Here is a 24,526-nt window from a genome sequence, read left to right as displayed (position 1 = left end):
GTGAGATCGTTGCGTTGTCTGGATCGTCGCCACGTCTTTGCCACACTTGACTTGATGAGCTGCCAAATGAACAGAGTTGCTCAACCAGCGAAAAAATGCCGAGCTCCCTCCGGGATCCTCTCGAAGGGGAGGTTCACCAATGACAAAGAGGCAAATGCTGGTTCCAGGGTCTATGGCGGTTAAAGACGGGCCCGTACAGGAAGGGCTCGGATTGATTGGCGAGTGTTTGGGCACTTCCGCTCTAGCGGGAAGCGGTCAAGGCCTAATGTCATGCAACATGCGTACTCTTTTAGATCAACTTCCACAAATCCTTTGTTTTATATTGGTCCCTGTACAACTTCTGGGCCGCTCAATTCATGTTCAATGCTGAATTATGAACCCAACAACGCGGTACAAAGGGAGTTGAACCAGGTCAAGTCCCCGTGCACTGTACTGTATATATGCTGATCTATACAAATAATACTCGAACATTTCTATCAATGCCCTAATGAATGCTCACTCTATCGTCGGGCCAGGTTGTTGTGCAGTTTGTGCTCTCTCATGGCGAGACTAGCAAATGCACCCAGAACAGCCAGGCCCAACAATGTCACAAATACCGCCCGCAGGGAGTCCATGTATGCATCAAGCACACCGGGTGTCAAGTCCGCGGGCATCTTCCAAATCTCATCCAAGCTATCGCGAAGCCGTCCAATCAGTTCCTTGGCGTCATCGCGCTCACCCAATCGAGACCAAAGCCCAAGCTTTAGGGTGTTCTGGAAGACAGTCGAAGCGACTGTGATACCAAGTGTGCTTCCGGTGCTGCGGAAGGCATACGAAGCAGATGTCACAACCGCATGGTGCTGGTGGTCCACAGAAGAAATGAGCGCCACCAGGGTGATGGTTAGCATGCTACCATAGGATGCACCGCCGAGGAAGAAATAGAAGAACGGCAGTTCCACGGGCGTAGAGAGATTCAAGGTGCAGATGAGCCCAGCGGAGAGAACCTGAATAGCCATGGCAACATAGTTTAGAGGTGCATAGCGACCGCTGGCACGCATGATGAAACCCGACCCCAAAGAGCCAATCGAGGTGCCGATCGCCTGCGGGATTATTCGCGCACCAGCAGCAGTCGCGGAAAGTCCCTGTACCTGGAAGTACACCGGTAGGTAAAATAGGAGCCCAAACACGGCCATGGTAGCGAACCAATTGGTCAGACAAGCAGCTGCCACGGTGCGGTCCAGCAGAAGGCGCACGGGAATGACAGGCTCGGAAGCAACCTCGGCTTCCACATAGATGAACAGACCTAAGGAGACAACAGAGGCCACCAGCGATGTCACCACCAGCAGGTGGTTCCAGGGCAACTGGTTTCCGCCGGTGTTGAGGCCAAGCAATAATGTGACCAGTGTCAGAACCAGAGTGATAGCCCCGAGGAAGTCAACGCGCTTGATACGTGCGGCATCCGACTCTTTCACGGGAATATTGACTTTAGTTGCGACTAGAATGCACGAAATGAGCAGGAAGGGAACCTGGAGCAAAAATGCCCATCTCCATCCCAGAGTGTCGTTGATCCACCCGCCAAACACACCTCCAAGTCCCATGCCAGCACCGTAGCAGATGTTTCCGATGCCCTGCCAGATGCCTCGCTTGCGGAGAGGGATCAGGTCCGAAGTGACAAAAGTGGAGATCGCAGTAAGACCGCCTCCCCCGACACCTGCCACGACACGACCAAGGATGATAACCCATTGCGCGCTTGCCAGGCCGCAGATCAAGTTGCCAAGGGCAAATACAATGTTAGAGAACACAAGCCCCCAGCGACGAGAGTAAATATCAGTCAATCGGCCACTGAGAGGCTGACAGGCGGCATTGGAGATCAGATAAGAAGTGGCTAGCCATGAGAGCAGGGAGAACGAGTTGAAAGACGAAGAGATGGGCGCAGAGAGCGTCGCGACAATTGTTGTGTCTATAAAGCTAAAGTTAATTTTGTTTTCGCGAAGAGTCAGCGGAGTCCATACCGAGAGCAGCCAGGAAGACACCGAGCCAGATGCTTCCGAGGATCCAAATCAGCTCCTTGGTACTGTGTTCCTGGGGTAGTGGGGTATTCCCACTGGCATCGTCGGATGCATCCCGAAGGAGTGGCGTCTGCTCAGATGCAGGCTCTCTGGCAGTCTCTGCAGACATGGTGTAATGTCCAAAAATGAACTGCAATTTTTTTCAGTGTTGCCAATTGACGTGCTCGGGGATTCGGAGGAATCTCCGACGAGACTGCGGAGATTATGGGGTCTGATATAGCGGCTGTGGCGAGTGTCTGATTGGTTGATACGTATGTACCTATACGTACCGGATATTCCCTGGCGAGTGGGGCTTTCCCATTTGAGCTGCCGCTGCTCTTATGAGGCTGCTCAGGCTCAGGCTCACTGAGTAGATGTCGGCACGGGTTCACATCAGTGATCATGCTCAGATCAGTCACGTGTAGGATGACTGATGCTCAGTGAGTGCTCGGTGAGTGCTCATTGGATGCTCTTTGATTACTCAGTGTTACTCAGTGTCCAACAGTGAGTAACACTGATGCACTCAGCCCACCTCAGACCTTAGCCAGAAGGGATTAGCCCCCCACAGGGTCGTTTATACTGTGATAGTTAGTTCGTTCATAGCAGCCAGTGCCCGGTTGATATCACGCGCGCACGTGACCTTCCGCCCATCCCCTTTATTTACGTTCGACCCCGTCAGCTCCTACTTCTCTTCTTAAGCTTTTAGATAACTGCGAAACGGCTTAGTTAGTTTGAATCAAGACTGTAGACTTCCGCAAAGCTCGAAAAGCCCGAAACCCGTCCCGACCCGACCCTCAAAAGGGTCAGGTTTCGGGCCTATTCCCAAAGCTCGCAACGGGCTTCGGGCTTTTGGTTTAGGCCCATAGCTCGAAGGGGGGGCTCGTCGCCCCCCCCCCCCCCCCCCCTACGACTAAACAGTGTAAATATGCCAATTTCTCGTGACTGCATAAATAATGCAGGAATCCCCAGTGATTTCAAGTATTTCGATTATATTACTGGAGCACAACACTGAAGAAAAAACGGCCATCTTTCCCCATTGTTCTTATTCCTTCACATACGTTAGTAACATTGAGCCATTACCGATAGAAGCATCTAAAACATTTAAAATACTGTGTGTGGAGTTCATCAATTGCATGAGATGCATAGTCGAAGACATGCTAATGTGATTCATCGTCGCCACGCATAGGAATATATGTATCTATATTCAAATAGCAATAAAGATAGCATTCGAACATTTCTCGAGGGTGTAAGGAGTACTTCGTGATCGATTAGCTATGATGATCTTGCGAAATATAATCTCAACGATAGCGGTGTGGAATGTCCCCACTTCGGCTACCACAACTTGTCATATACATAATGATTTATCACTTGAACATCATTCTATGCGGGCATTCCTAAGCTCAACACGCGCAGTATGTAGTCTCGGCGGTGCTTTTTATTTTCTCCGTTATGTGACCGGAAATAGCAATTGGCTGTGGACTATATCTTCAGTTACACTGTGGCCGCTTTCTTACAGAAAGCTTTGAGACTGATCGTATTGATATCCTTACTTATCTGTACCTTGGGGCATGCTCTATCAGCCAATAGCCAATATACAGTGCTTTTTATATGTCCTGCATCTGCGCAGAGATCAGCCAAAACATGCCGTACAAAATTCCATTTGGTGGGTTCAGACGTGAATAGAAAGTCTGCTGCAATGGTTTCCTGCAAGTTAATGGAGTATGAATCTTTTTGTTACGTTATAGTACATTAGCTCTTCAGCTGGGGTCCGGTCCACCAAAAATGATTCACAGAGTTAAAAGGGCGACTATTCTCCCTCCTTCATGTAATCTACAATTCCATATGAGTGTTCTAATCTCATCATATCTATTCCACCGCTAGCTAAGATTCATTCTTACTACCTTTCTTACCAGAAATATGGCTAAACAAGCTGAAGGTAAGAAACAGCCCCTCCGTGGGACTTAATAAACACAGTGTAATGCTAAAACAAAAATCGTGTCCCTTTAGCGACACCAGCCCTGGTCCTGGGCGTTTTTCTTAACTCTGGCTTGGAAACAGAAAAGGCTTTGAGGCATGTCACTCTCCACGAGGCTTTGGACGACAAGGCCCTGGCCGATATCCGGTCGCTCCTCTGTAAAGGTGGTCAGTTAACAGCCGAGCAGTATGTTTTAAACCTCACCGTATAATCCCTATTACTTCCTGACATCGATTATAGGGCTAGATATCCGTTCTGTAGCAAGGATGGAGGCTCTGTGCCTGAAAGCATGAAATTTTCAGTCTACTCCAGTATGCTCGCAGAATCCGGAGAGATTCGCAAAAAGTCCGGAGAGAAGGTCAGTTGAATAGTTTTTGAATGCTTATTCCATATATTATTCAAAGATAGTACTAACAGCCGAACTTTCTATATAGGAGGAAAAGGACTCGGGGAAAACTGTTGAAAATCCCAAGGTCATTCTTAAGAAGGAGACAATCTGGACCGACCTAGATGAAAGGACTCAGCAGTTTCTCGGAGACAAGTCGAATTTAGATTACAGAGTATGTCTTATTTACTCTGAACCCGTGGTAATTATTTGAAGGAAACTGTTCCCCACTGACAAGGTACAGGAGAACAGAGCTGCCCTACTCGATGACCCTTTAACAAAGCTTAAGTCATCATATGATCACAAGAACTATGCTGCAGCAGTTAGTAAAGCGACGACGGTGTAAGTTTGCTACCTTTATAGTGGATTATGCTAAACCCCTCTAGCCACCCTGCAGATATGACAGAACAAAATTGGAATGTTGTCATGCGCACCAACAACGTACTCAGTGGCCAATCAATCACCGTTAATAAGTTTAGCTCGAAAGCCCCGGAGATTACCAGCGTTGAGAGAGGAGTGTATACTGGTTAGTATAATAACTCAAATCACCTAGAGCTTAGGGCTACGAGCAAATTTTACTAATGAAGTTATTAGCATTTCAACTCAAATCGCGTGAGTTTGAACCGTACCAAATCTCCTCTACTACCCCTGAAAAGATCGGCGATAAGGTTGGTTAAGCTTCTTAGGATCTTATGACGAGGCTAGTAACAGCATTCTGATACTCTTACAGCAATCCCTTAAGATCCCACGCTTTCGGGTCGTTGATGGTTCGTCGGTAAGCGTCTATGAAACCAAGACGTCACTTGCCTCTGCACTCGCAAAAAGTTCATTCTCAGAAACTGTGGTAGAGGCCTCTGCGTAAGTTGACTTCTAGGAACTACTTTTATTCACACTTTGATTTACTGATGACTTCTATATCCAGTGGAGGGGGATTCTGTGGGGTATCTGTTGCTGCCAAAGTTGGAGCTTCTAACACTGAAGAAAATTCAGAGACCGGCAAGTCAAGTGCTGCCAAGGAAGCCATGCATATATCCTATAATGTATATCTTGATCCATCTGGCCCACCACATGCGACGCTAATAAACAAACAAAACTTTTAGTTTCCTCGGATTGTGCTTCACCTGGAAAGTGAAAATCTAGAGTTATCAGATGAGTGCAACGAAGCTCTGCAGAAGGTGAAGACTCAGGATGATGTTCTTAATTTCTATCAACAGTTCGGTGAGTAGGAGGCTTTCTCTGAAGTTAGATCGACGTATACTAACTAAATTACTAGGCACTTTCTTCGCCCGGAGAGTTGAGCTGGGAGGACGCCTTCATTCAGAGCAAGAGAGCTCCGAGTTCGGTGAATCTACTGTATCACAAAGATCCCACTCAATGAAAGTTGCCGCAAGTGTGTCTATCTCGTCCTCATTTGCTCAGGCATCAGCCAGTGCGAGCCATGAGAATCAGTCCAATTCGAAAGACAGCAATGAGAAGAGCAGCCTACAAAGTTCAATCACCTGGGAAGCCCAAGGAGGCGACACTCTACTTTGCAATAAGTATGTGGACTCTTACTGAGATCTTTATGTCTTCGTGTCTGGGCCGAACTAATCTTCCCTGTGTTTCAGCCCAGCTGCTTGGTGTCCCACTGTTGCCTCGTTCTATAACTGGCGAGTTATGAAGGTGCGCCTCCATTCTCTTACCCCCAATTAGCTTATGTATACCATGATTAACTATCTATATAGCAAGATGACATTTGTTCTATTGTCGACGTTATAGGGATGATTAAGGGCTATAGTTGGGTACCCCGAAAATTTGCAGAGGCTTCCAGGCATCAGAAGCGTCTTCAATTCAGAATGAACGCCAAGGCACCAGACAATCCCGAGAAAACAACCGAATCCAAGGTTCACGGTTGTTTCGGTCTTTCGATGGTAGGCCCTCGAGACGGTGAGTTCCCTTACCGCTTATCTGTCTTCCTCAGGACTAACGACATATCAGCTATCGAGGTGGCATATTCCAAATCCACCCCCGCACAGCGGCAGAAAGGGCGTACGATAAATCATATTTTAGAGTCCAATCCTCTTTGTCGTATGCAGTCAGCGTCGGAAGAGGGTTCCTACTTCGAAGTTCGTGATGCGGACTTTGGGGAGATTGAGGAGTCGGTATGTCTGCCCGAGAGGCATTTAAGGAATGAATACTAACAATAAGCTTTATAGCACCTCGTGTATGGAAAGCATTATCGATTCTACAACCCCTATTTCAAATGCTGGCTTGCAGTCACAGACGAGCTCAAACCTCATACATGGGAACGATTTCTCTATGGCGGCGATATCGCAGACGCAGGTCTATTTTACCTTTGCACGCCTGGTAAAGGTAAATTAACAGGGGCGATCCAGGACAATGAATGCGTCGAGTTATGTATGTTAAACGAGAACAAAGTGGAGCAGGGTATGGCTATTTTGTTGGACCCCCGAAAGTGGGTAGGGTATATTGGTATCCTTCCCTACTCTGATGCCCTGTATAACTGGATTGTTTACACCCAGGTGGAGTATGGGCCTTAGGGTCCACAGATCTTACTTTGGTACTTGCTCATAGGAAAAGTGGGATTTTAGGGAGTTTTAGTTAGATTATGAAAGAAATTTCGGGCTTTGAGGTTTGCAAATTTTCCATAACCTATTTATACATGGCTGGTAGTGGGCCCTAAATATATTGTGTTCGAACTTTGCTGCAATACCTTCACTACAGTCCTACATCTATGCAGGATATGAAACAGGCTACACCAGCTTAATAAGGAAAGGCTTTGCCGAGCGCGAAATTTTTTATATAGCTAATGAGAGCCAGTACCTCCGTTTTATGGGTGATTTGCTAATCGGATTACGGAATGTTCCACCATGGCGAAGTGCCATTTGTCCACGAGTATAAACAACCACGCACGGTATGCTTAGTTTTACTCAGTGATCAAAAAGCGGCAAGAGGTAAGCACTAGAACGGAAATAGGAAGAATGAAATTATTGATCGTTAAAATGGCAGATTTTGTCCACTTCCACCATCATAGTCATGAACTTATGCCTGATATTGCCAAGCAGATCTACAACACTAGCAAGATTAGATATTGTAGTTGAACAGATTTCTCGACAGAAATGGTATCCTTCGAACAAGTAAACATTCTAGTCAAGTGAATGGATCATGGTACCTTTTCAGATGCCCTTGGTTTGACTGGCTGAAGTTCAATGTTTACCTCCTCGGTCACTAGGCTTCGCTGTGAGCTCGTGTCCCAGTCTCCGTCATACAATCCCGAAACCTTGTTTGTACAATGGGGATTGGAAAAGCTATCCGCTGACCTAATGCTCGAATGCTCGAAAATGCGCCGGTACAGAAAAAGCAGTGCTAGCTTTACACTTGGGGGACCGAGTAAGTAGAAAATCTGGAAGAAGTAGAGGAGCTTCGAGAATACAGCGACTTTTTCTGGTGAGAGGGTTGCTCGGTGCTTGCTGGGGCCATTAATTCGACCTAAAAGTCCATCTATGTTAGTACTGCGCATCTTTGGCAAGATCAGAGTCATGATAGTACTCACATCCCACGAATATCCCGTACGGTATCTAGTCCACGAAAAGGGCTACGCAGGCGATCTAATCATCTGCGCCGAGTGACAACTTTCGCAGTCGGCGAGCACCAAAACGGGCCGCAACAGAGAATGTGAAGCTCTCTGGATAAAGCTCCATATCACTAACATCTCAGATAATCAGATTCAATTTCAAACATGTTCAGGTCTATGACAACCCAACTGAGACCACTGAACGAGATCAGCGCAATATTATATTGGCACTAGTATAAAACGAACCAACTGCATAAAGTAGCGCACGACTTGAAACGCTGGAGGTGACGATCGTAGATCCACAGCCTGCTATTCGGGGGCCCGACGGCATGCCGGGTCTCAGAGCTAATATAACCTATTGCGCGGTTCTTTTGTTCTGCTTGGCGCCGATACAATATTGGGCCTGCAATTAAAGTATATTTGTTGGTCTCGGGGCCGTACAGTGGAGAAATGGCCCGCCGAGGATTGCACTGCTGCTGCCATGCAACTTGAGGTGCGACATTGGGGCCAAGAACTGAAGCTTTTCCTTTCTGGTCGCACATCGAGTGGCCCCGTGTCGGAGATGTGGAACCATGCCAATCCAGGAGAAGATTAGCCTGTCATTTGTGGTTTTCGGTGATATTTCACGTCAATGGAATACCCTCATGAGCATCCTTATAGAAGGACTTCCTTCCAACAAAGCCCTCCTAATACGTTCTCTTGAAGTATTCGTAGATTGTGAATAATTAAGCTTGAAACAGGTTAGTATGAGAGGGGTGGATAATAAGAGAGGAAAGAGCACGGCAAGATGCGAACCACTCCAGTGTCAGTATCCAGTATTACATTGCGTTGAATTAATACCCAGGTACATATTCAACAAGTAATGCGAAATGCCGACTCCAACAGCCATAAAGTGGGACAAGTGTGTTCTCCACATTTGTGGAGATCCCCGGATTTCCCTCTGACTCGAGGAAATGGGAATTCCGCGCGTTTCGACTTTTCCTCATCATTACCCTACTGATTTTCCCTTTAGCCAGTCTCCTTTGTAATCTTCTCCGCATCATGGCATCGCTCATTCGCTCTCCTTATATTCGACCCCCACTGCTATCCGGCCAAACTTCGGACATTCAAGGTTTTTTGTCACTCGACGGCAAATCGATCTGCCGTTTCACGGTCTATAATGATACATGACTGACACAGGCTCGAGAGCAGGAAATATACCTCGGGCCAAATAATCAACTATTAAAGGGGGCTGGTATCTCATCGTTCACGAATCTATATAGTAGTTAATTTGATATTCTCGACGGTCTCCGATATGACTCGCCTTCATAGATTGCCTTTGTTGGCAGCCTTAGGATCACTTGCCCTGGCCAGCCAAGATGCCTTCGAATTTAAATGTCTCAAGTTTGGTGATGAAATCAATATTCCCAGTGTCAAAGTCAACTTTGCCGAGTTTGTGCAGGGAGGCACCAACTTGTCCTTGGCGGACAACCCGCCTAGTTGCGGTAGCTCAAACCAGGAGGTCTCGGTAGACCTTTGCCGAGTCGCCATGGCCGTCGCCACCTCGAACAACAGCGAGATCACACTAGAGGCTTGGTTCCCTCGTGAATATAAGGGCCGTTTCTTGAGCACCGGAAATGGCGGCATCTCGGGGTGTAAGTGTCATTCCTAGAACTAGCATCTCGAGTCTAATCTTAACTCAGGTATCCAATACTATGATCTTGCATATACTGCACAACTAGGGTTTGCTACCGTTGGTGCCAACAACGGACATAATGGTACCTCAGGAGAGCCTTTCTACCGCCGCCCTGAAGTAATCAAAGACTATGCATACCGCTCTGTTCATACGGGAGTTGTAATAGGCAAGGAGCTCACCAAGCAATTCTACGAAGAGGGCTTCAACAAGAGCTACTACCTTGGATGTTCGACCGGTGGCCGTCAAGGTTGGAAGTCGGTTCAAAAATATCCTAATGACTTTGACGGGGTGGTTGCTGGTGCCCCTGCTATCAATCTGATTAACTTGTTTTCATGGAGCGGTAGTTTCTATCGCATCACTGGCTCCCCAACTTCCGATACATTCCTGTCCACATCTGAATGGAAGATCGTTCATGAAGAGATCATCCGCCAATGTGATACGATTGACGGCGCCAAAGATGGAATCATCGAGAATCCCGACCTCTGCCGCCCCGTCTTGGAAACATTGACCTGTGACCCAACTGCCTCAAACAAAACAAGCTGTCTTACCAGCGCCCAAGTCAACACCGCCCAGCAAGTGTTATCGCCACTGTATGGAATTAATGGCACCCTGCTATACCCCCGCATGCAGCCTGGCTCCGAAATTCTGGCCGCACCTATCATGTACAATGGCAAACCATTCCCATACAGCGAAGACTGGTACCGTTACGTCGTCTACAACAATCCGTCCTGGAGCGGGGCCAACTTTACAGTGAAAGATGCTGCTGTCGCTCTCGCCCAGAACCCGTACAACATACAAACGTGGGATGGCGACATATCTCCATTCAAAAAGGCCGGTGGCAAAATCCTGCACTACCACGGCCTCCAAGACCAGCTGATCAGCTCCGAAGACTCTAAAATGTACTATTCCCACGTCTCAAACACCATGAAACTCCCACCCGCCAAGTTGGATGAATTCTACCGCTTCTTCCCTATTAGCGGCATGGGCCATTGCGGTGGTGGGGATGGTGCCTATGGCATTGGCCAGGGAATCGGTACTTACGATGGAACCAATCCCCAGGACAATGTGCTTATGGCCATGGTTCAGTGGGTCGAGGAAGGCAAGGCACCGGAGACCGTTCGTGGTGCTAAGTTCTCTAGTGGTCCTGGCTCTAAGGTCGAGTACAAGCGCAAGCACTGCCGCTGGCCTCGACGCAATGTGTTCAAGGGGCCTGGGAAATACACCGATGAGAATTCTTGGCAGTGCGTTTAGGGCTACTTGCCACTTGTATAAAGGAATTCTTCAAGTTGTCTGTAAATTTATTGAACGATTGCCAGATTTGATGAATTGAATTCAGCCATAGAGATGTAAACAACCTTGAAAAGACGTCATATCGGCAGAAATCAGACGGAATTGATCGGCAAAACAAGGCGCTCCGCAGCAATGGCAGACCGCCTAGCAGACTGCCCCGGCTGGATTGCAGATCAGTTGAGCTGCGTGACCACTCTATTTCCCGCGAAGTATTTCTTCCTTATATATCTCTTTTGCATGAATCATTACAAAATTTGAAAGACGACAGTACATTACATCCTCCACTCTCCGTGCACGGACCATTCGACACCCCCCATCGAAGCTACCCCTCGGATCGCGTATATAGCGGCGATAATCCCGCGCACCCTCGTGTCTCGAGTTCACAGCCTACCCGTGACCTGTCTGACCTATCAGTACACTTATCCATCCCCAATCGTAATGGCAGACCCAGAGATGGATGAATTCGCACAGACCCGCGGCGCTGACGACCTATTTGACGATGAAATTATCCCGATCTCCACGGAACAGCAACATGCGCAAACAGAGGTCGCCACCCCCGCGCCAGAGCCAGAGTCACAGGAGATACATGCACCTGAGAAGCCAGTTTCTGAGCAGCCAACTCCACGTGGGGAAACTCCGCAGCGGGGCCGTGGAGAACGAGGCCGGGGACGACGGGGCCGGGGCAAAGGAGGACGCGGTGGACGGGACTCAGAGCAAAAACGGTCAGAAAGCTCTCCGCGCAAAAAGTCTCCCGTCAATGCACCTGCTGTCGATGCGCGCGAGGCTGGTGCTTCGAAGCCGGAGAAGCCAGCTGAGCGTAAAGAACAGACCGGCGTGGTCGAAGAGGGTAATGGTGAAGATCCGGCTGCGAATGGCGCCGAGGCCCAGCGTGTGCCAGCTGTCCGGGGTGATCGGAGTGCCACTGGTGGTCTTAGAAAGGTGTGTAGTGCTTCTCTTATGAAGACAACGAGAGTACCAAGCTGACTGTTTACTTTCAGCCTAAACTCACGGAAGAGGAACTATCAAAACGCATTGCCGCAGCCAAGGAGAATGCCGTAAAGAAAGCTGCGGCGCATGCTCGCGCCGAAGCTGACCAGGCATCATTCATGGAGCGCGAGCAGGAGGCGGCGAAGAAACGTCGCGAAGAACTCGCGCACCGTCGTGTGATGGACACCGAACGCGAGAAGAACAGACAGCGCAAGCTGAAAGCCCAGACGGGGCGTGAGTGGGACTCGCAGAAACGTGAGGAAGATTATGACCCCCGTGGTGGAGGCAGCCAATTCCGACGCGGTATGCATGGTGGCGTGTCTGGTGCCGTGCGACGAGACTTTGAAGAAGCCCGGCCAGAAGATGTCGCAGATCATGCTGGTGGCAACCGTGGTCGTGGACGTGGTGGTCGAGGTGGTCGTGACCGTGGATCTCCGCGTGCTCCACAGGGAGATCGGTCACGCAAGGGCCTATCTGACAGTATATATGCAACACCGAGTCCTCCTGCGCCGGGGCTGGATGATAAGAGTGCATTCCCGGCTCTGCCCGAGAGACCTAAGAAGACTGAGACTAAACCTGTGTCTACGCCGGAGACCAAGGTTAAAACTGACACTAAACCGGTCCCTAAGCGAGAGACGAAGACTAAGGCTGAGACTAAAATCGAGCCTGAAACCGCTCCTGCGGTATCCAAGTCGCAAACAGCAATGGATAAATTGGATTCTACGTTCTCACCCATCACTGGAACTTGGGCAGACCAGTTTGAGGATGAGTGACGAAATGTCTCATTGGAATATAAATTTTGATTGTTTTGGTTCTCATTGGTTTCCACGATTTTCTTTCTACATTCACGACATGAAAAGATTCCTGTTTCCCTCTCTTGCAATTTGATATCCTGCTTGTCCTAAAGCCTTCATTGGTGGCTGAGATGGCACAGATGCACGTTCTCCAACATTACATATACGTATATTGCCATTCATAGCATACACTGCTTTCTTGAATTGTGACTTTCGCTTTCGCCTTCCATCTCAGAAATCGAGAGATCCTCTTCCAAACCCTAAACACTTGACACATCCAGATATGAATAGCGCGTAAATAATTCGTTTTGGGTAATAAATACCAGAAACTTAGAATGCCAGTATGAAAGGTACAAAGGTCTGGAACTAGATGTCTGGACTGCCTGAGGGTTACTGTGGCATTCCCTGCCATTCGTTCTTGACATGGACAATTCTAGAGAGAAACAAGGAGATCGTCAAGAATCTCTAGGGCAACTTATGGAACCAGCTTCATCAACTATCACTCTTCGGGGTATGATGTATATTGTTTTTCTCGCTGAAGATAGCGACTGGCTCAACCATCTAAAATTGTGAACATTATACCACATTGAAGTTAGAACTACGTGGAACTTAATGGTTTATTCTATCAGTGCTCACGGACCATGTAAATTGTACCTTCCTCTACGGCCCTTCTTTTTTTCAAGAGGGAACAGGAGGGAATGAAAGTGCAAGCCATTGAAACCTGTTGCATATAAAATCGAATGAAAGAAACCCACCCTGAGCAGTGTCGGGATTTGGATCTATGTCGAGGACAGGAACGTGAAAATCATGTCACATTTAAAGATTGGTTTTCTTCTTCAGATCTGATACAGGGTTTATCAACTGCACGCAAGTATATGCATTGTTAAGTATCGATACATGCCACCATATGATTTAGCTATATATTCAGTGATTGGCCTTGGTGTGATCGAGTATTGTTGGATAGCAAGGAGATCATCCTTAATTTGCAAGCCTTCAACGGTAGGCAACCCCGTGATCATCAAAGTTATCAACAGTGCGGGATGCACAGGCGTACTGGCATACCCGCATCTACATACCCACAGCAAGTATTCCATAGACTGGCATTCGGTTGCCATGTCGGGTCTGATGGGTGGCAGAAAGATAGATATTGGTTGACTTGTGAAACACCTTCATCCACAAACACGGTGCTCGCCTGTTCGTGACTTTTATCCCAGCCGGGGTGACCAAGACCTTTTGGGAAGTAATCAAGGTGATTGGATTGACTTAAGCTATAGAGATTTTTGTTGATCATGAAACAAATATCATTTTCGAATAACATTTCCATGGTTGTTATTCAATTCCATGGGATTCTACCTCTACCTTTTGATGTTTACTCGAGCTTATATGCCACAAGAATTTTGGGAAGGTCGTCCGGACCAAACACTAACTCTCGGAGCTAGGAATCATGGCGGTCAGCAATGATTCGGGGAAGATGCATATAGGGCCAGTTAACAATGTGATATTGAATATAGGCGCTGTAATGTATCGCGTATACATAACGGGATCCTGCATCTCAACATATTGCTCAGCCCAAGAAGGCAAAGCTACCTCGAAATGACGATTCACATGTAAATTCAATGATGCAATTTTCAAAGTTAAAGACGACAAAACGTCCCAATTAAACCGAATCAAATCTCGATTGAACCATATCAGATTTCAATTGCTCGTATGAAAGGTCAACGTGTAAGGCTTTCCCCAAGGTGCATGTGATTGGTCCATTCTCGCGTCAACTGGCAGGTGCATGCAGCCAAGGAATTCTCCGAGATCAAAACGGTCATACTGGATAAATACTTTGATGAAATGTGATTTACCTATAAGCCTGTAGGGAGAGGAAAGCAATGAAATACGTACAATGACTGAGAAAACTTACTACCATGGAACCATTCAGTATAGCTTCGTAGAGACAAAGAAGCAAAGAAATAAGAAAATAGCAGAGAAATAGACACCCAAACGAGAGATATAATGGAATGTGATGAATCTATTCCGGAAACAGAAATGATAATCATAGTTGGTAAGTAGATATAGTGAAGACCATTCATCGAGATTCCGTCGGAAATCCGGGGATCCCCATGCAATTTAGAGTGCATAGTTAGCTGCATAGAAACAGCTAATAGACCGGTAGAGCTCGGGTACTTAGTGCCGGTTGAACCGAACAAGTTCGTGACTAATGAAAACCCCCAATTTCCCCACAGTGTCCAAGTGGAGTGTTAAAGGGTTCTCCTGTTCTTCTTTGATACATAATGGCAGACATATATCGAAATGAGTTCAAAGGAGAAGACAGATGGCACCCAACCAAATTCATCTGTGGGCAATTTGGCGCCCGAACATGAAAACGAACACGAAAACGAACATGCACTCCCGGAAAAGAGAGTCAATGGAGGCTTTGATGCTTGGCTGAATGTCCTCGCGGGTTTCTGTGTTTTTGTGAACTCTTGGTGGGCTTACATTGTTACCGTATTCTCCTTATATCGAGCTAATATTTGCTTCAGGGGCCTTTTAACAACATATGGCGCATTTCAAGAGTATTACCAGACAGTCCTTCTATCAAATGAGACCCCATCCGCAATCTCATGGGTGGGCAGTATCCAAGGCACGCTAATCCCATTAGTTGGTCTTGCCACGGGACCCTTAGTTGATGTCGGATACTTGCGCCCTCTAATTCTAGCCGGAAGTTTCTTGACTGTATTCGGGATGATGATGACCAGTCTCGCCACTTCATATTACCAGGTAAGCTTACAATCAAACATCCGAATATTTTTATTCCTGACAAGAACAGATATTACTCGCACAAGGGTTCTGCGTTGGAATGGGAGGCGGCGTTTCCTACATCCCAGCCCTCGTCGTGATCTCCACGAGTTTCACCACCAAACGCCCAATAGCCATCGGCTGCGCTTCAATCGGGTCTAGCGTGGGGGCCGTCATTTTCCCGGTCATGTTCCGCCAACTACAGCCCAAGATCGGGTTTCCATGGGCTGTCCGCAGCATAGGCTTCATCAGTCTCTTCCTTGCTATTATATCATGTGTGATCCTATGTCGGCAACCAGGCCAAAGAACACATGCAAGAAGTCTTATTGATTGGAGCGCCTTCCGCGAGCCCTCGTTCATGATGTTCTCGCTCTCGCTCACCTGTGTCATGCTCGCGTACTACGTGCCTATTTTCTACATCGCCTCCTATGCCCGCACGGTCGTGCATACCAGCACCGATATTAGCTTTTATATGGTTGCCATCGTCAACGGGACGTCAGTCATTGGTCGTGTTGTTCCATATCTGCTTGTTGCATATATCAAGCCCATTGGGATTCTAATATTCTCTGTGGTAGCGTCGGCAATTGCGATGTTCACGTGGATTGCGGCTACCGGTACGGCTGGGTTTATGGTCTGGGCATGCTACTGGGGAGCTCTTAGTGGTGTTTTGGTTACAGCACCAACTTCCATTGTGGCACATCCGATTTTCTGTCCGGATTCGAGCTTTTTAGGGACTCGTTTGGGTATGATGTGGGGGATATCGTCTTTCGGGGCGCTTGCTGGAACCCCAATTGCGGGTGCTTTGGTAAATCTTGATACCGCAGAGTTCTTGCGTGCTCAGGTCTTTGCGGGCTGTATGATGGTTGGTGCCGTCTTGTTGCAGGTTTGGCCAACTTTCAGGGTGATTCGGTATGATCTGGAGCATCCTCGCAAAAAATGAGCAATCCACTGGAAATTGAAGGCTTTCTGCATCAGCACAAGTTAACTAAATATCCTTCAAGTGTAAATGTAATAGATCCAACCATAATTTACCCGATTTTCAGTATATTCTGTACAAGGATAATATCCGAGAAGACTGCCAAGGAAGAGCTTTGATACGCCTATTCCGCCTTTCCTTTGCCCGTTCGACCCGTCATGTCCTCAAAATCAACATACACGCCAAAATCCAATTTCAACATGGGCAACATGGTTCCTCCCGACAGCCTCAATCAAGCATGTTCTTCCCTTGGCATTCCATGTCCAATAAAAACTAATATTGGACAAAGCGAAGTGTTCTTTTGAGGGTCCCTATCTCTATATATTTTCCCCTGTATCGTGTGTCACGATGATAACTATCAATGCTTCCAAAACTCCTTTCAGAAGTGTAGTGATCGAGCTAGTGCTTGGCCGAGTCGCCAAGCACTGGGCACATGATGGGCCAATCACAAAGGCAATGTATACTCATTATGACTTCATCCGGGGTTGTGGCAAGGATTAGGTCAAGGCTAAAGAACATATATAAATATATAAGTGAACGAGTAATTCAACTTAATTCAAATACCCACTATTTGTATTCAAAACAAGAACCATATCTACCTTCGAACGGAATTTTCATCACACATATATTGTGAGTGTACAAGCTTCTTGATACGCCGCATTCTACCACCCCGTCCTCTCATAAAACTATCATCTCAGAGCGTTCTAGCTACCGATATGAATGATTTCGCTAATGATCCCACCTGTAGGTCAAACTAACCTCAACGTCAAAATGGGCAGCGATACCAGCTTCAACCGCCAAACAACCGCCGTCGCAGGAGGTAGCAGTGCCGAACCCACGCCCGCTAACAATGTCGGCGGCGGATCAGGATGGGGCGACAGGCTCTGGCTAGGTGGCGAAAATGAGGGATCGGGTCATGCAGATGTACGCGATGAAATATTGCGAGGACAGCTTCATACCATATGCTAACGAGTTCTAATCCTAACGCAGGCTACCAATCCCAGATCAACAATGGGCGACTTCCACGCATTGCATGAACAGAAGACGCGCGGGCAAAATAAGTTCCTTCAGCGTGAGAGCTTGATTGATAGCGATGTTAAACCTATGAATGCCGAAGGAGAGCCGACTTGCGCCAGCGAGGATCATTCTTTTATGAACCATAAGGCTGGTGATCCAGATACTTATCCTGGATGGAGTACATTTAAGAGCTTTTTCGGCAGGTGAGGTCGCTCTTTGTCTTCTAAAAGAACTATAGGATGATTGGTTCTGACCAAATCCACTCTGTTGTAGAGGATGAAATGGGATATGGGATATTATAAAGCTATGAATTTGCTATACTGTGAGCTTTGAGTTACTATGTTAGTTGTAACTTGAACGTCGACCTGTCGAACGCGTTTCAAAAAATGTTAAAAAGTTTAAAACTTTAAGATAGTACATAAACACATTCTTATGATTTCATAGCAACCACTTTTATCTGCCCGGGAGACCAGCTCTAGAGAGATGGTTTGGCTTGAAGCTTTTCAAGTTCATTCAACGCGCATCCAACTGCATCAACGGCCATTCCATACCCAGCCTGGAAACCAGTTCCTCCAGCACCGTAGTTGTGAACGACGAGGCCCTTTCTCTCCGAATCATCGACCTGCACGACTTCACTGGCAACTCGGGCACCTCCCTCTCGCGATGGGCGCAAGCCTGCAAATGCTGCGAGAATGTCTGTTTCAGGTGACTCAAGCTCAGGTAGCAATGCCTTGGTCCGGGATAAGATAGACTCGGTTTCGTCTCCAAGTGTATCAGGCAAGCTATAACATTTAGTCCGTGAAGCACTAACAGAGAATGCTTGGATCAATATGACTCACCCGACTCCCTTCTGCATATATCCACCGAGAATGACATTACCCTTTGAGTGTGGTCGTGGGATAATGTATGTCTCATAATCCTTCCCGTGGCGCATCACATTTTGGTTGACATGTGTTGCCTTGGCAAGCAGGATTTGGCCTCTGGTGGGGTAGCACTTGGGATCCTCGACTCCCTTTAGGGTACGAGCAGCGTTACCGGTGCAGTTAAAAACCACCTTCGTGTCCTTACTGAGGAAACCCGAGGTGACACCCGAGACCTTTTTTCGGATAACCCGCACTCCGTACTGCTGTCTGAGCCTTTGAAGAAGATAGCGAATATGCATCGGAGCATTGAGGGTTACTGTGGTGAATTTGACACCACATGCAACACCTTCCGGTAGATCCTGCTGAGGAATCTCTTTGTACTGTGGTTTTCCCATATTAGCAACTTGAATTGGAGCACTGCTTCTTGGTAATCGACTCACATCCTTCAGATAGCTAGCCATGGAATCTAGCTTCGTTCGCGACGGCATCTCATCCCAGTACTCGGTAGAGGGTGTTTCCCGAACAAAGGCCTTCATGCCATCTTGCGCCGCAAGTTTGAGGAGGTGCTTGTACCCGAGTTGATCCCATCGCAAGGCATTCTTATCGCTTGCAGAAAGAGCAGAGAAGTTGGCGCCGGCCCTACATCGCGTTAGTATCATAGAAACAAATATCATATCTACAAATATCATCAAGTGCGAGCAGACCTACCATGGTGAAGTATAGTTTATGGATGTATCACCCGGGAGGTGCTCAGCTATGATGGTTGTTTGACTGGCATAGCCTTGCTCCGCAAGGACCAGGGCAACATTCAATCCAATGATGCCAGCACTTCAAAATATTGTTAGTTCCAATCTGTGAGCTGGAGTAAGATTTTTTTTTTTTTGGAGCACGCACCCAATAATTACCACAGATTCGTTCTTCATTGTGACTGGATCAGTGTTCGAAAACTCTAAAATGACTAGGACTCAATTCGTCTAGGGGGCGTCTTTAATTTAAACAGAAAACAGCAAGAAATTTGCAGCTTCTACGGAGACCTCCACTTTGACTCATTTAATTTGATATTCTTATCTCGCATCTAGCTTTCAATTTAGATCGGAATCAACGAGTAAACGAACGCCTATCTCGGAGGCGCAAATTGGGGGCCGCTCCGATTGGCGGCATTTGACTGTGGGTCCCGCGGTGTAGCTTCTGATTGGTGCCCATGATAGTAGTTACCTGAATTGGAAACGTTGTAACTATATCTCGGTTGATAAAGGCCGGGCTGGTTAACAGCACAATGGTACTGGGGAATGTGGATACCAATCTAACACTACCTATCTTACGGAGTACAAATTTCGGACTTGCTACACTTGCGGTGTCCTATTTGGGACAATTTTTGGAGATGTTGAATATTATGAAATTGAAAGTGAAAAAAGTGAAAATATATTGCTATTATTCAAAATTTCAAGCTATTATATGTATGGAGTATAAGCATTGTAGTCCGCTGGGATCTTTTGCGGCTATCAAGTCGAAAGGGGTCTCCAAAAAGGAGATGTAAAAGTACATGGTGGATACGACGATGTATAGAGATCTCTGGAAGCTGAGAGCTAGAGCTATCGATTTGAGGAAAACATCTACTTGGATGTACGTATTATAGAGGAAAAATGGGTGTAAGATTGACACGTAAAATTATATTGATTATATAGGCTATTCAATTAAACAAACGACGTCTACGCTTCACTATGTTTGCCATAGTCAGCAACTTGTGTAACATGTTGGCCGTTTCCCTCAACCGGGACTCCATCGAGTCCCGGGATAATCGGCTCATCCAAGTCACTCTTTCTGAAGCAAAGGAAAAAGAGACACCCCGCCACGAATCCCACAATTGCGAGAGATCCATACATCCAAACAAGCTTTGGATCTTCCGACACTGGGCTGAGACCAATGCAAATAGCCGCCGCAATGCCGATCATAAGCCAAAAGAGTGCGGAGATAAATGATCGAAGGCTAAAGTAAGTTTTGATTAGTTTCAGTTGGACGGCATCATGGGGGTGCAGTTGACTCACTTTTTCGGAGCATGTGTGAAAGCAAGTTCCAGGCCAGTAACGATAACAAAGGCCTCGGAGAATGCGACGAAGATATATGCAGGGGCTTGAATCCATACGTGGATGCTCTTTTCTGGGGAGATATAGATGTAATGCTGTAGCACGCTGGCGTAGACCATAGAGATCGAGACAAGAAGGAAACCGGCGAAGATTCGACGGACGGGGCTGAAGTTGATGTTAACCTTGCGAAGGAATGGATAAAGGCCCACTATCGGTAGATTGTTAGCAGATGTTTACTTTTTGGTATCATCGCGTCAATACTCACAATCAAGAAGTGGGATAAAGATACACAACGCAATGGGGTCAAGGTTTTGCAGGAGATCATTCGGAGTTCCGTGTAACGCCATTTGTCCAGCTTGCGAGATAAGATTGTTCCAAATCTGGACCCAGCAAACAAAATAGAATGGGAAAAAAATAAACATCTGTAATAAATGTAAGTATAGCTCAGTGCACAAGTGTTGAGCTTCGACTTACTCTACAGCTTTTGAAGCCTCGGCGGACGTCCGAGACGTACTGATCCGTGTAGCGCGGTGAAGACGCAAATGGGTATTTGCTTAAACGGCCAGAGGCCTGTAGGGCAGATGGCTTCGCGTCTTCGAAATTCTTCTCCTGTCGAGCAATGTTCATGACCTTGCATGCATCAACAATAGCAGATCCCTGGGGAGGAGTCTTAACATATAGCTTCTGGCCGGATAGGAAGACGATTCCGGAGAGAACGATTGCGCTGGAAGATATTAGCAGAGGTAACATATAAGTGTCTCATTCCAACTTACATCAATGGGATCAAATATGCAAGCCAGAAAGAGTGATGTGCCTCAATATTGACTGTAATCAAGGGGGAGAGTGCGCCAACATTGACAACCCAGTAGAACCACATGAAAAGTCGCTGTACTGTCAATTCAGGGTCAACAATCACACGCTCGCCTGATTTGAGCGTCTTCAGAACCGGTTCTGCGTTTTGGTATTGCTCAGCGCACATGGGAGTCACGTTGGCCTTAATTCCACCTGTTCCTAGGCCAATGATGACCATTGCAGCAACCAGCCCTCCAAATCCAGCATCACTCTTAAGACCAGCTGGTGTCGCAGTGGCAACAAGGACGGTCAATCCGACGATATAAATCCCCAGGGAGATTGTGATGGCTTTGAATTTTCCGACATATTGGTCTGGCGGACTATTAGCAACGCTGCTGAAAGATAGGAAGGAAATATGTATCTTACCTGCAACAATCGCGCCGATAATTGTTGAGGCATAGGCCCAAAATTTAAAGAAGTTTCCAAGAGCCGACGCGGTTGCTTGTCCTCTACCTAACGCGCCAGGGAGACCGGAGCTAGGGTCATAAGGGTTACTAGAAAATGATTAGTAAGTGTTCTTGAAATATTCATCAATGTCTGAAAGACCCAACGTACTTGATATAATTTTGCATAGGACCGCTAAGGCCAAAATAAGTGAACCGTTCGCCAAGCTGATATCTCTATGTCAGCAGGCTTCACCACGTGGAAGGTGGGGCAACATACCTCGACGACCAGAATTAATAGTGCGACACGTGGGAATTTGTCAGGAATACGCCGGAGACCAGCATGGAGGCCATTAGGAGACTGGTCAACTTTGTCCAGTTCCTGTTCTGAGTTTCTCCGGTTATCGACTGAGACAGAATCCATCTCGGCGGATATAGTAGTGTGTAAAGTGATGTATGAGAAAAATAATTCTTCTCTACATGTCAGATCAGAGGAACGGCGTTTAATTTAACCAACTCAGTCAGTGGATGGTTCGACATCGGGAACGAATCCGGGGTGCAGGGCCCACCTGAGACCCGCAGATAGGAAGTCCCCCACTTCGATGCCTATCGCTGGGATTGGCGCCGATAGTGTAGCCGATGCCGCCAACCGGAGTCCTGCATTATGTCCGAAGCGTATCGAAGGGTAAATGACTAAATTTGTTAACATTGTCGTTTTTTACTTTGATTTGATTTTTAAATGTTCACTTAAGATTGACCATTTAGCATCTTTTTGCTTTTACAGTTCTTCTCTATCACAAGCCTAATCGCTCCTTTGACACAGAACAATGGCCAGTACACAAACACCAGAAGAGAAGAAGGGGCGCTTGTCTATCCCAGACAAGCTCTTGAAGGGATTGGATCCCGAATGGGTAGAGCTATGGGAAAAGCATGGCAGCTCAATGGTGAGAGCCGACGAGCTGTCTCTGGAAGAATATCGCAAAAGTCCTGCTACATACAGCTTCACCTACCCAACATGCCCTGGTGAGTCAGATTCATGGGCTTAATTCATTGAATTAAGGTCTCAAACAAGTGCTGACTACGATCAAGGCCCGTCCGTTTTCCATGTTGAGGACATGGAGATTCCGGTCACTCAACCAGCTGGAAAGATCATGATCAGGGTCTATACGCCAGAAGGACCAGGACCATTCCCTGTTCATTTGAACTTCCATGGAGGTACGTATATTATGGAGCCGCATGCACTAAAACTCTTCAGCGTCAAATTTCTGACCTTAATTCATCGCTTGTAGGTGGTTGGGTCCTTGGCAATCTCAACTCTGAAGCTGCTTGGTGCCGGCACATGTGCAACAAAGCCCAAATTAAAGTTATCGATGTTGACTACCGACTGGCTCCGGAGTTTCCCTATCCTACCAGCATCTACGATTCATGGGATGCTGTGAAATGGGCAAGTACAGACCCAATCTCATTTGAGGTTTTCATTAACAAAGAATGTTTGAACAGACAATCGCCAATGCCTCTAGTATCAATGTTGATCCATCGAGTGTTTCTATCGGAGGTCTCTCGGCTGGAGGTCAAATTACCGCAGTGATGGCACATTTCGCCCGCGACGAGGGCATCGATTTAAAGCTTCAGTTGATCATCGTTCCAGCGACAGACATGCGCTACTGTTTAAAGACCCGGGAGCTTAACGAAACCACTTGTCCCTACAAAAGTGTCTTGCTATACCACGATGCCCCTTGGGGACCACTAGGCAGAGAGCAATGGTTCCTAAAGTATTGGCTCGGCGATGATGACGGTAAATCTTTTCTTTCTCCCCTCTCCTCTTGAAATCCTCTTTATGAATGTACTAATGTTTTTCTAGCTACCCAAGAGAGAATTTTGACAAAAGAGTGGATCTGCACACCTGTACTTGCTCCTTCATTCAAAAACCTTGTAAAAGCACACATCATCACAGCAGAGTTTGATCTTGAGCGAGATGAAGGAGAATACTATGGTAAGCTTATGCAAGAAGCTGGAAACGATGTCACAATGAAGAGATACCCAGGCGTGCCACACGCATTTGGGCACTTCAATCACCCTGAACGGGGACTCTCACAGAGCTTTGTGTATATCGAAGATACCAGTCGACTCCTTCGGCAGGTGCACTTTGGCAAGAGTGAAGAGTAATGTGCAATACAATATGAACGAATAAAATAGAAGAAACAAAAGGTTCTTTCGCTGAAGCTCGGATTTCTCTCTGTATGGATTATGATGGTTGAATATATATGTTCAACAAGTAGATCTAGCCTTTTCTTTTTTGCGCTACTTTTACCTATATCCACGTTTCCTAAAATGTCATAATTTTGGCCATCATTACTTCCTAGGCTCTATACAGCTTGTCTCGAATTCAATAAAATCACAAGGAATGCTATGACCAATCTTTAATCATTTCCCGAGGTCGGCCCGGGAGATGCGGGGACAAGGTTATCGGGGTAATAACCCTAAAATTATACTTCGCTTTAGTCACAAGCGCGGCCTGGGCATCAGCTGGGAATTGATTTGGTTAAAATTAAGGTTGTTCTGTACATAATCTGTGCTTCGAATGAACAATAAAGCTTGATGTTATCAGCCTGTCGTTTAGCCCTCAACTCAAGGACAATGCTAGATTCTGTCACGTAGTCAAACTGACCAGTTGGTCATAATCCCCACCAAAAAACTGCAGGGACTTCCAAGCACGGAATCAACGGAGTCTGTTATCAACATGGCCGTTCAAGAGTTCATCTGTCAATGCATTATGCACCATGCTACATTCGTACTAAGGGACAGGGTGATCATAATATTGGTCGTGGGACTCCGAGATTTTCTCAACCAAGTTTCTCAA

At 46.8% G+C, this 24,526-nt stretch overlaps 9 protein-coding genes across 9 annotated transcripts; 6 read left to right on the top strand and 3 right to left on the bottom strand.

Moving 5' to 3' along the window:
- Window positions 1–500: 500 nt before the first annotated feature.
- On the bottom strand, window positions 501–2,157 carry N7447_001868 (Major facilitator superfamily domain general substrate transporter; the record flags this gene model as incomplete). The annotated part of the gene is made up of 2 exons (XM_057226144.1): window positions 501–1,939; window positions 1,992–2,157. The coding sequence occupies 2 exons, from the start codon at window positions 2,155–2,157 to the stop codon at window positions 501–503; spliced, it is 1,605 nt and encodes a 534-aa protein (XP_057090160.1).
- A 1,787-nt stretch (window positions 2,158–3,944) lies between these two features.
- On the top strand, window positions 3,945–6,927 carry N7447_001867 (uncharacterized protein; the record flags this gene model as incomplete). The annotated part of the gene is made up of 15 exons (XM_057226143.1): window positions 3,945–3,963; window positions 4,035–4,188; window positions 4,243–4,360; window positions 4,437–4,562; window positions 4,632–4,729; window positions 4,774–4,913; window positions 4,982–5,055; window positions 5,118–5,245; window positions 5,310–5,427; window positions 5,488–5,605; window positions 5,661–5,925; window positions 5,995–6,049; window positions 6,112–6,313; window positions 6,365–6,528; window positions 6,583–6,927. 15 exons carry the CDS (start codon window positions 3,945–3,947, stop codon window positions 6,925–6,927), a joined length of 2,124 nt encoding a protein of 707 aa, XP_057090159.1.
- A 2,328-nt stretch (window positions 6,928–9,255) lies between these two features.
- faeB-2 (putative feruloyl esterase) lies at window positions 9,256–10,887 on the top strand (the record flags this gene model as incomplete). Its single annotated transcript, XM_057226142.1, has 2 exons — window positions 9,256–9,595; window positions 9,644–10,887. 2 exons carry the CDS (start codon window positions 9,256–9,258, stop codon window positions 10,885–10,887), a joined length of 1,584 nt encoding a protein of 527 aa, XP_057090158.1.
- Window positions 10,888–11,364: 477 nt separating this feature from the next.
- N7447_001865 (uncharacterized protein) lies at window positions 11,365–12,686 on the top strand (the record flags this gene model as incomplete). Its single annotated transcript, XM_057226141.1, has 2 exons — window positions 11,365–11,865; window positions 11,925–12,686. The coding sequence occupies 2 exons, from the start codon at window positions 11,365–11,367 to the stop codon at window positions 12,684–12,686; spliced, it is 1,263 nt and encodes a 420-aa protein (XP_057090157.1).
- Window positions 12,687–15,005: 2,319 nt separating this feature from the next.
- Window positions 15,006–16,431, top strand: N7447_001864 (putative MFS monocarboxylate transporter; the record flags this gene model as incomplete). The annotated part of the gene is made up of 3 exons (XM_057226140.1): window positions 15,006–15,181; window positions 15,236–15,473; window positions 15,523–16,431. The coding sequence occupies 3 exons, from the start codon at window positions 15,006–15,008 to the stop codon at window positions 16,429–16,431; spliced, it is 1,323 nt and encodes a 440-aa protein (XP_057090156.1).
- An 807-nt stretch (window positions 16,432–17,238) lies between these two features.
- On the top strand, window positions 17,239–17,691 carry N7447_001863 (uncharacterized protein; the record flags this gene model as incomplete). Its single annotated transcript, XM_057226139.1, has 2 exons — window positions 17,239–17,391; window positions 17,458–17,691. The coding sequence occupies 2 exons, from the start codon at window positions 17,239–17,241 to the stop codon at window positions 17,689–17,691; spliced, it is 387 nt and encodes a 128-aa protein (XP_057090155.1).
- Window positions 17,692–17,959: 268 nt separating this feature from the next.
- On the bottom strand, window positions 17,960–19,270 carry N7447_001862 (FAD-dependent oxidoreductase; the record flags this gene model as incomplete). The annotated part of the gene is made up of 4 exons (XM_057226138.1): window positions 17,960–18,266; window positions 18,324–18,986; window positions 19,056–19,175; window positions 19,242–19,270. The coding sequence occupies 4 exons, from the start codon at window positions 19,268–19,270 to the stop codon at window positions 17,960–17,962; spliced, it is 1,119 nt and encodes a 372-aa protein (XP_057090154.1).
- Window positions 19,271–20,056: 786 nt separating this feature from the next.
- Window positions 20,057–22,090, bottom strand: N7447_001861 (Major facilitator superfamily domain general substrate transporter; the record flags this gene model as incomplete). Its single annotated transcript, XM_057226137.1, has 8 exons — window positions 20,057–20,333; window positions 20,393–20,639; window positions 20,697–20,853; window positions 20,906–21,155; window positions 21,205–21,595; window positions 21,650–21,777; window positions 21,839–21,894; window positions 21,947–22,090. 8 exons carry the CDS (start codon window positions 22,088–22,090, stop codon window positions 20,057–20,059), a joined length of 1,650 nt encoding a protein of 549 aa, XP_057090153.1.
- Window positions 22,091–22,493: 403 nt separating this feature from the next.
- Window positions 22,494–23,832, top strand: N7447_001860 (alpha/beta hydrolase; the record flags this gene model as incomplete). The annotated part of the gene is made up of 5 exons (XM_057226136.1): window positions 22,494–22,689; window positions 22,756–22,881; window positions 22,956–23,137; window positions 23,167–23,461; window positions 23,528–23,832. 5 exons carry the CDS (start codon window positions 22,494–22,496, stop codon window positions 23,830–23,832), a joined length of 1,104 nt encoding a protein of 367 aa, XP_057090152.1.
- Window positions 23,833–24,526: the final 694 nt, after the last annotated feature.

Source organism: Penicillium robsamsonii, assembly GCF_028829455.1.
Source record: "Penicillium robsamsonii strain IBT 29466 chromosome Unknown utg000001l_segment0_segment0, whole genome shotgun sequence".
NCBI classification, from domain to species: Eukaryota; Fungi; Ascomycota; class Eurotiomycetes; order Eurotiales; family Aspergillaceae; genus Penicillium; species Penicillium robsamsonii.
This window is presented reverse-complemented; position numbering and strand designations above follow the sequence as displayed.